This window comes from Manihot esculenta, chromosome 6 (genome assembly GCF_001659605.2).
Source record: "Manihot esculenta cultivar AM560-2 chromosome 6, M.esculenta_v8, whole genome shotgun sequence".
In the NCBI taxonomy this organism is placed as follows: Eukaryota; Viridiplantae; Streptophyta; class Magnoliopsida; order Malpighiales; family Euphorbiaceae; genus Manihot; species Manihot esculenta.
The window spans coordinates 25,821,926-25,831,935 of NC_035166.2; the positions used below are offsets into that span (position 1 = coordinate 25,821,926).

Consider the following 10,010-nt stretch of genomic DNA (forward strand, 5'->3'; position numbering starts at 1 on the left):
AATAATTTTTTCCTTTAAATTTCTTTTCCTAGTTTTATATTTTCTTTTAATTTTATTAATATAATTTTTTAAATGATTTACATTTTAATCTTTGCGCATTATTATTATTTACACATTAGTCCTTACATTTTTTAAATTTCATTAAAATACTCTTTAACTTTTATCTCCATAATATAAAGGCACTATTTTAAATGTTTAATATTTAAAAATTAAAAGAGTGAATTATAAAAACAATTTTTTATAAAATTCGACTAACGAACATTTAATAGCTAACTGGTATTAAAATAATTAATATTAGTGGCCAAAGGGTTAATATGTTTAAAAAATAAATGTTCAAAGGCCCAAAGGAAAATAAACTTACAAAAGGGTTGATCAATAGTAAAAATATTGGTAAATTAAGGCCTTAAAAGATAATTTTTCCTATAGTACAATCCAAAAGGAAGAAATGTTTTCACGGTTTATCTTAACATGCTATATATAATATGAGAAACAACATAAAAGGTTTGAAGCTTATATTTCTCCAAAAAATAAAGCTCGTTTCTCCTCCTTCTCCATCCTTATGAAATGAGGGAGAGAAATGTTAGCATTTTGCAGACAGGAAGATGAAGGTCAAGCCGACACTTCTGCTGCTGGCCCTTGGGGTTGGGCTCATTTTAGGAATCTTGGCAGGCTGTTGCCATGGCTCTCTGCAGGTAGGGTTTTACGTTGGCAAATGCGGATTTGCAGATGTTGAGGCTCTAGTGGCTGGCGTTATCAGTGCACATTTCTTAAGAGACCCTACAATCGTTGCCGCCCTCTTACGCTTGCAGTTCCATGATTGCTTTGTTAATGTAAGTTTATGCTTCTATTCTACATGCATTTTTTAAAAAGATCTAATAACAATTGAAAAAAAAAAAAAAAGAAGAAACTTCAAGCATGTTTGCTCATAACAATTAAAGGCTAAGCATTCATGAACCAGGAATAATCCCATGTGGCAAGAATCGTGGATGATGTAGTGGTTGGTAAGCAAGCTTTGTGTGCACTTACTTCACTTCTCTCAAGTACAAGCTCATGTGTTTTGTTTGGTTTTAAGTGCACATGCATGAGCCCATTTTCTAAAAATTCTAATAATTAGTGTACCCAAATAACAGCATGTCATTTTTTTTTCCTCAAAAAATTGTTAATTGACTGGCCATTTGATTGTGGAAATAGGGGTGTGATGGATCCATACTTATAGATGGAATCAATAGTGAGAAAACAGCACCGCCAAATCTGAGCGTTAGGGGATATGACATTATCGACGAAGCAAAGGCTGTTGTGGACAACGCATGCCCTGGCGTCGTCTCTTGTGCTGATCTCATTGCAATAGCTACTAGAGATGCTGTTTTCTTGGTATCCCCTCTCTCTGTGTTGAAAAATTTATATCATCTAGAATCAGTAGTTATCTGATGGTATGCGTTGATTTAATTACAGAGTGGTGGAGGAAGATACGAAGTTGAAACAGGAAGAAGGGATGGTTTAGTTTCCATAGCTCAAAATGTGAGTATCCTAGGCCCTAAAATATCAGTTCCTGACGCCATTGCAGCGTTTGCTGATAAAGGGCTCAGTGCTACAGACATGGTGCTCCTTTTAGGTAACTACAAAATTTCCCACTAATCCAAGACTTCATTTCTTATATTCCAATCCCTTTTATGCAATTGGCGGAATGCAGGTGCCCATTCTGTTGGAGTTGCTCATTGTTCCCTCATCAAACACCGTCTCTACAATTTTCAAGGCACTGGCAATCATGATCCAGCTATGGATCCTTTCCTAGTTAACATCTTGAGATCAAGGTGTCCTCAGATTTCCCCTATAGACAACACAGTTAATCTTGATCAAAATCCACTTAGTCCCTTTTTAATGGATGTCTCCTACTATCAGAATATAATGCTGCACAGAGGCATTCTCCAAATTGATCAACAGCTGGGAATGGACCCTTTGACTATGCCCATAGTGAGAAATCTAGCTTCAGAATTTGATTTCCCTACCAGGTTTGGCGCTGCCATGGTTAAATTAGGCGCTATAGGAGTTCTTACTGGCACACAAGGAGAGATTAGGACATCATGTAGAGCTACTAATTAGAGAACACTTCTTGTATGATAAGCCTTTAGTTTAAACTACAAAATCTATTTAGGAAATAAAAAACTTTAATTTTTAACTGATAACATAGATACGCGTGTAAATTCTCAAGGCTTCTTTTAATAAAATGAAGTACGGCCCTCGAAAGATATGAAGGACCTCTTACCTCCATTCAACCAGACTTGCTTCGAGTAAGATTGAGAAATTGTGTGGATACAAAATTTTAAACATAAGCCTTCTTCATATAACTTGGAAATGATTTTATTTCATTAATACTTTTCCTTGGCTTCCAGTCCATAGGCTGGCATTCCAAATACATGACACCGTTACAAAATCTATAGTCTCTGCCGCTCCAACTCACCTCTATATTATAGTCACAGATACAAACTGATGCATGTAATAATATCACAAAATGTTCCACATTACAAAGAAGTCTAACTTAATCGGCCTCAAGAGTTGCCAGCAGCTTGAGCTTTGGCAGCTTCTAATCTACAACTGACTGCTTCCCATGATACAAGCTTCTCCAGGAAGGTTGATATGTAATCAGGCCTTCGGTTCTACAAGAGAAGACATTAAGGATGTTTCTAGACCTTCTACATGCCCAGTAGATGGGGAAAAAAAAAACAAAAAAACTGGAAAGCAAATTGTAACTCAAGTTTCATATGGGGTCTCACCTGAAAGTCAAGATAGTAAGCATGCTGTGGAAAGAAAGAAAGATTCAAAAACCAAATGAATTATCAGTAATTCAAATTCTTCTCAAAAATAAAAAAAACAGCACGGTATTATTATTTAAAAAAAAAAAGGAGGAAAAAAGATAACGAGAAAAAGAGGAATACCTCCCAAACATCAATAGTAAGGAGTGGCTGCCAGAAATCAGATGTATTTAGCCAAGAAACAACATGATATGTGATGCAACACAAATGAAACTTGTAGTGAACCATATATACTTACAGAGTAATCCCAAACAAGCGGGTTCACAGCATTGGGACTCTTCAACACAGCCAGCTTTTTGTCCTCTTCTGATGGACGAGGATTTACTGCATTTTCAACATCAAGCTTGTCCGTTTTGTCTACAGGAAACAGAAAATATTATATTTAGAGAGAAAGCGTAAGCAATGCCTTTCTTAAGTGAAGGGGAAGACTACTCACAAACAAGCCAAGCCCATCCAGACCCAAATTGTGTAGCTGCAGCTGATTTAAACTCTTCCACAAATTTTTCAAAGGAACCAAAGTCTCTTTCAATCAATTGCAGAAGCTCTCCTGATGGCTTTCCTCCACCACATGGCTTCATGCATCCCCAGAAGAATTCATGATTCCAGGCCTGCAGTCAGGATAACAAATAAATAGTATTAATAAAACTTACTAAATGAATAATGCAATGCAATGTCAGAAAGAGTAGGAGATGGTTATGTGAACAGTCCAAATTATCGCTCACGAATTTTAGATTATTAGATACATCCATCACATTGTTAATCAAATTATCATACTGGATTACGACCCAAGTTACAAACAGTGAATATAACCAAATTATAAATCAAAACAATGCCAATTGCGAACTTGAATCCCTAGCATACCTGTGCAGCATTGTTAAAAGCGGGAAGCACATCACCCTTGTTGTAAGTAGCAATTACCACATCTTCCAACGGCTTGCTATCTAGTTCTGTTCCTACAATTTGTTTGTTTAAGTTATCCACATATGCCCTGTGATGCTTTCCCCAATGAAATTCCAGGGTATCCTTGCTCATGTGTGGCTCCAATGCGTTCTGTGTCATATATCAAAAATAAAAACGTGAATGTTGTATCATTCCTCTTCAAGACTAATTTAAGAAAGGAGATCTAATTTTAATACAAGTATGTGTTTTGTGAATTTTCCAACGTTTACCAAGGGATATGGAGGAGGCTTGAGCTCAAATTTTGCTGTAATTATAGCAGGACGTGCCTTTGTCGTGCAGTGGATCTAAAGAATAAAACACCATCATTAGGAGAAAAAAAAAATCCATACCTTCTAAAAACCAACTGCATCCCCAGTGTCCCTCTAAAACCGACAATTCCTTTTGTAGATTTTAGTAGTCGACTGAACCAACAGAGCCATTTTAATTCTACGATCAAGTTAAAACAGCACAAAGCCACCACTGTGTTTTAATTAACATTTAAATTTCATGGAAACATCATCGAAGCACCAACCATTTTTCATAATTTGTGTTTTAACCAGCATTTCATCAAACACCATCTGTACACATTTGCAAAGCCAGGAGCCAAACAACAAGAAGTAAAAACGAAGGGTGTTTATCGTCTCCGAGAGAAATCAAATAGCAAAGATCGCTTTCAGTGTGCTTAGAACAAAAAAGGAGACAAAAGAGGATACAAGAATTTAGATTATGATACAAGCAACGATGCAAATGAAGCTTAACAGGGCCAAAGATTTGAAATTTGACTCGGTTAACGAACTCATAACAATTGAACATATATATATCGCAGCAATGGGAAAAGCAAACCTCCTTTGTCCATTGAAATCCACGAGTTGCTTGATTCAGCCGTCCTGCTGTGCAAAAAAAGTTTCGAAACTATATGAGATATGAGGGAATCAGCAATATGAGAGTAATACGGAGATGGGTTCACATCAGTGAGTGACCTTGGCGTGGAAATCGTGCGCAGTTTAATGAGGTAGCTGTAGCAGCTGTTGTCGCCATTATTTCTCCGCACTCTCTATCTCTCTCCCTCTCAGAAGTCCTAAAATTTTTGGGAGGATCTCTTCCACTGGCCCGTAATTATGAAGCATTACAATGAATGTTATGAGGACTTGGACACCCTTGATATTGCCACATCAGCAATTCGTAGTCTTAGATCTACGCACTTGATTTCTGCACGGGAGATAAGAACGAGGCAAATCACCACTAGTGTTTTTTTTTTTCTCTTTGCCAGAAGTACCAACCACTCTTTGTAGTTAGCAGTACCAGTACGACTGTGTAGTACAAGTGGAGGCCCAAGAAGGTGACACGTGGGATTAAAGCAGGTGTGCTCCTTATCATATTGATAATGATGTCCTCTAGAATCGTCTTCATAGAATCGACAAAATATGGGCTGTGCTTGCTGTGTGAAATGTGAGAAAAAAAAAATTTTATGCCCCTTTCGTTCAAGCATTGAATCAAAATCATCAAAAGCTTCTCTGGGTGATTTCCTACGTCCCATCTCTAGGTGGTAGTGATATATGTAGTTGATTTTTGTTTAATTTTGCTGGGTTGAACTTCACATTGAGAGGATGTGAATACCTAGTTGAGCAATCTCGACGACGGGGCTTTGCATCTGTGTTTCTTTCATGTGCTCCTCTAGTCTTTGGTGCGGTTGAGCTAGTGGGGTTTCTTTAATTGGTTCAACACCTTCCGAGACATCCACGTGCGTGTCGTATGTGTGGCTTTCAATCCCTCAATGCTTAATCCGAGGGATGGTGAGAAGTCCTTTCTTGCATGGGTGGATTCATATGCGTTCTTCACCAGTGCTTACCGGATGTGTCATTCATCCTGCGCCTGAAGGTAAGGAGTCTTCAATGTTATCTTTACGGTTATGCAATGGATGATTATAACAAGACAAAAAATTGCTAAGAATATATAAGGTGAATTGCAAAAAAGTAGTTAGACTTAGATAATATCATTATTAACAGGTTAATTTATAATTGTGATTTTATTAAATAATTTAGTCCCTAAAAAGACCAAAATATCCTCTCCTAATTTATTTTTAAAAAACAAATTAAAAAAATGTTAATAATGACAAAACTCATATATTAAAGCCACTTATTTAAATTTTTTATTGATGAAATATGTTAAGATATATTTATAAAATGTATGGAATGATTAAAATATTTAACATTTTAATGAGTCGCAATGAATGCACTCCAAGGCTTAGCCTGGTGGAAAGTGCATCCTGTAGCCTTGAAAGGTCTAAGATTCGACTCCCCCAACCCCCTATTTCAAAAAAAAAAAAAATAGATGAGTCGCAATGAATTTTCATTTAAATTTTTAAAATGTGAAATTAATTTATTAGTAATGGTAAATTGAGAGTTATATTTGTAAATCACCCATATATATATATACAAGTTCATCCATTGCATGCATGCTGACTCCCGATGCTAACAGAAACGAGAAATGTTGCGTGGTTACTGCCGAGAGCTCTTAAAAACCACACAATGCAAATTTGCAACTAAGACCATTATTTTACAATTTAGTTATCGGGTGAAGTTGTTTTACTCTTCTTCTAGGGTAAAATAATAAAGGTTTTTAAGGTATAATTTTATAAAGTAATTTTTTTATATAATTTTTAAATCTTTATAAGTATTTAAAAATTTTAATGAGAAGATCTTTTCCACCTGTCTAGTTTTTTTAACCTTTTTTTTCTCTTTATGTCTGGTATTTTCATGCTGATGGATGCCAAAGCCAGACGATGCAATTTCACACCGAGAAGTACCAAAAGATTCAACAAATTCGGCTCATCTTCTCCTATCGTCCAGGCAAGTCTTCACATTTTTCTTTTCTTTTCCTTTCTTCTCCATCAATGGCTGTCTGGCATTTGGTAGAAGAAGCCCACAATCAATGCATAGATGCCAATTGCCAAATCCATTTTACATAGAATCACTGGGCTCAAAGCAACCTTGTTCATTTTCATCAAGGTTTTTTTTTTTTTTTTTTTTTTTAGATAATATCCACAATTGAAGAATCTAGTTTTCCATTTTTTAATAGTAGCTAATTTATGACTTTGCATAAGATGCAACAGGAAAACAAGATGATAAAAATTGCTCTGCACATAAACAAAATAAACAATCACTAGAGTCTTGATAATCACCGTTGAGATAACACGGCCAAGATATTGCGTTTGCAGATCAAAAGAGACAGTGAATGATTGAAATTTATTTCTGCTCAACTGTACACAAGGACATCCTCAATCTGACAATAAGGAAGAAAGCAGAGACATGTCCTTTTTTGTTACAAGGAAAAAAGTTTCGAATAGACATCAAACGTTTCGTTGGCTGTTAATTGTGGTTCCTGCAGCAAAGTTTGAATATTAACTCAGCATAGCCAAATTTACACTCGAGGGTGAGGGGAAAAGAAAATTATTAAAGCATGCATAACCACAATCAAAACAACTATGATTAACAAATTGATATATGAATAGTAGTGAACTAAATCCTGTGTAGTATGAATGTGCCTTGCATCTTTAGATCAGTGGACTCCACAATGACAATGCTATAGTAATGCATAATTAATCCCTCCAGAAAACACCATCTCCGTCACCGCAGTACGCCAAAAGGCTTGATGTGAAAGTGATACTCCAAATTTTCATGTGTGTATGGGTGTTTTTTGCTTCTTTATCCAAATATTATAATTGCCATGGCTTTTGCAGTGGTGATTGGCACTCAGAACAAACAGCAACACGAGATTGTACTTATAAACATACCTGTCTAGACCCACTGAGACTCCCTCCTGTTAAGAGCATTGTAAGAAGAGATGTCACAATGCCACCATCAAGCCCTCCGTCTGTATTTCGAATGGTAGAGCGCATTGCAGTTAACATGTTCCCATATGTAGTTCCATGTCCACGCTCAATTGCTTGGATGAAAGAATAAGTCATTGCACCTGTTGAAGTAACTTTCGAGAGAGCCTGATCATAAAGCAACAGAATGAAAATTTATAACCCATCATGAGCTGGAAAAAGAACTTTTCTTAATGTATTATGTGCATATGCCTATGTTTTTATACCGAAGTGTCAGCAGAGGTTTGATTATCGTCACAGCCACTAAAGGAGATGGCCTCTCCACCATTTGTTCCTTTCCACACTCCTGATCGAGGGCGATGATCCTCCCAGATATACTTCCCATTCCTGAATCCACAAATGTGAGCATGTATAAGCTAGGACAGATTGGCAAAAGCTATGAACATGGATTTTCCAGTATAAGGCATAATGCATAGTTTTTTAATGGATTTAGAGACTGGAATAGCAAAAAGATAGAAAATTAGGACGAACCTGTCCATCCTGCAAAGAAATGGTAAATCCAACACAGTGCCACTATGGCAAGCATCGATAATTGCATGAAGCTTAGCCCCGCGAGGAAGAGGTCTGACAATTGTAGCATTGATCTCATCATCCAAAATCATTCCCTGAGTTTCAAAATCGGTTGGACAAAGAGTTTCATCGTATCCATCTACCTCATCCCCCGAGTAATTCCTCTGCTGTGAACCGTGGCCAGAAAAGTGAAACACCAGTGAATCTCCAGGCTTACAACCCTGCACCAGCCAGTACAATGCCATTCTCATGTTGTGCTTGGTTGGGCGCCTATAACGATCGGTCTCTTCTTCTGCAAATTGGAAATCAGCCATCATGAAGGTGTCTATAGGATATGTGGGAAGCATTAAAGAGAGCAAGATATAAGAAAAATCCCAACAGACCAGAAGCCCATGACTAAAAGCATAGCTCATATGCTCTCAACCCTTAGTCCAATATCAGACTCGTTTCTTCCAGTCCTTGAAATTGCAGCTAAATTACATGTAGTTATTCACATATTTATTTGAGAGATATTCACAAGAATATGCAGAAATTGGATTGAGCAGGAAAAAAATTTCAGTAATTCAAGACATTCAAATTGAAAAAGCCGACGAATCAACCAAGAAACTGTCGGGACTAATAAAAGTACCGCCAATAATTGAATTAAGCTGTCTGGGCTCCAAAGATAGAGTAAAGCATTGAGAAAAAGGAAGTACCGCTGAGCATAACAATGGAGGATTCGGGGAATTTGAATCTGTTAATCAACAAGTACTTCATGCACTTAGCATCATTAATGCATCCCATGAGCTCATTCCTGGTGTTCTTATAAGAAACCCCGCATATCACGGCACGCTTGTTGCCATGAGATGAAGGAGGAGGGCCCGACGGCGCGTGGTTGTACGGAGAGGGAGCAACAGCTGAGGGGGGAGGCGGGGACGGGTAGTTGTGGTGGGGAGAGGAAGAGTAAGGTGGGGGTGGTGGAATAGAGCGAGGATCAGCGATGAGAGTGACAGCGCGGCAGATGGCACAGCGGATGGATTTAGCGCCCGGCGGGAGCTGCAAAGGCGTGCGGCAGTTGGAACAGTCCACGAGCATATACATAGCGACGCAGAGAAAGGGACGGATAGGGGGAGAGAATCTCAAGAGCGGTAACAGTAGATGTTGAATTTGATAAAAACGTAAAAGCTTAGAGAGAGAGAGAGAGAGAGAGAGAGAGAGAGAGAGAGAGAGAGAGAGAAAGAGAGATAAAGGTAAAAGGAGGAGAGTTGGTTGAGTTTGGTGGGGAAGGAGACGACAGAATGGAAAGTGGAGAATAAGAAATGATTAGAATATAGCAGAAGAGGAAGAAAGAGAAAGGAAGGAGCAAAGAGAGAGGAGGGAAAATGGAGAGGAACAGAGGAAAGCCCAGAACTTTGACTTGCATGTCCGATTCATTGTACAAACAATTGGCCGGAAAACAATCAAACAAAAAAAAAAATTCAAAAATTGAACAAATTAGAAAATTAAAAATTATTGCCGCGTCTTCCACTGGTCAGAGGGTCATCATTATTGCAGAATCCCTCGATAAATAATCTTTAGACAAATAAAAAATTGGCACGTTGCTTCCAAACAAATTAAATATAATATTCCAAATTCTAAGTTTCAAAATTTTCTAAATTTTAATAACTTTTCTTTATTTTTACTCATCTCTATGTTTATCTTAGAAATTTCTATATAAAAAACATTTAATTTATAATAACAGAAAGTTTCTTAAGTGATCAACTTTGCATATAAAATTAATTTGAAAATTATTTGAATATACTCATTTTCTAATATATTTTGAGTAGTCAATATTGTTTATTTAAAAAGTTAAAATAGGCTATACTTAAAATAGAAACAATTTT

The 10,010-nt window shown here is 37.0% G+C and overlaps 3 protein-coding genes and 1 long non-coding RNA gene across 5 annotated transcripts; 2 read left to right on the forward strand and 2 right to left on the reverse strand.

The window, feature by feature from the left end:
* The first annotated feature begins 602 nt into the window (after positions 1–602).
* Positions 603–2,100, forward strand: LOC110618275 (peroxidase 60). The gene is made up of 4 exons (XM_021761416.2): positions 603–830; positions 1,192–1,371; positions 1,453–1,612; positions 1,691–2,100. Exons 1-4 carry the CDS (start codon positions 603–605, stop codon positions 2,098–2,100), a joined length of 978 nt encoding a protein of 325 aa, XP_021617108.1.
* Positions 2,101–2,342: 242 nt separating this feature from the next.
* Positions 2,343–4,973, reverse strand: LOC110618272 (superoxide dismutase [Fe], chloroplastic). 2 transcript variants are annotated; one of them, XM_021761413.2, is made up of 9 exons: positions 4,730–4,973; positions 4,593–4,636; positions 3,980–4,054; positions 3,672–3,860; positions 3,247–3,418; positions 3,049–3,167; positions 2,934–2,960; positions 2,772–2,795; positions 2,343–2,654 (listed from the first exon to the last, which is right to left on the reverse strand). In XM_021761413.2, exons 1-9 carry the CDS (start codon positions 4,785–4,787, stop codon positions 2,547–2,549), a joined length of 816 nt encoding a protein of 271 aa, XP_021617105.1. In that variant the 5' UTR covers positions 4,788–4,973; the 3' UTR covers positions 2,343–2,546. The 2 variants fall into 2 exon arrangements, with proteins under 2 accessions (XP_021617105.1, XP_021617104.1); XM_021761412.2 differs by having other exon boundaries at positions 4,593–4,639; positions 4,730–4,895.
* Positions 4,974–5,035: 62 nt separating this feature from the next.
* Positions 5,036–7,841, forward strand: LOC122721231. The gene is made up of 2 exons (XR_002488478.2): positions 5,036–5,627; positions 6,529–7,841. It is a non-coding gene; the product is annotated as an uncharacterized LOC122721231 (long non-coding RNA).
* Positions 6,873–9,606, reverse strand: LOC110618271 (metacaspase-1). Its single transcript, XM_021761411.2, has 5 exons — positions 8,844–9,606; positions 8,110–8,440; positions 7,845–7,965; positions 7,543–7,746; positions 6,873–7,130 (listed from the first exon to the last, which is right to left on the reverse strand). The coding sequence occupies exons 1-5, from the start codon at positions 9,226–9,228 to the stop codon at positions 7,071–7,073; spliced, it is 1,101 nt and encodes a 366-aa protein (XP_021617103.1). The 5' UTR covers positions 9,229–9,606; the 3' UTR covers positions 6,873–7,070.
* Between the last annotated feature and the right edge of the window lie 404 nt (positions 9,607–10,010).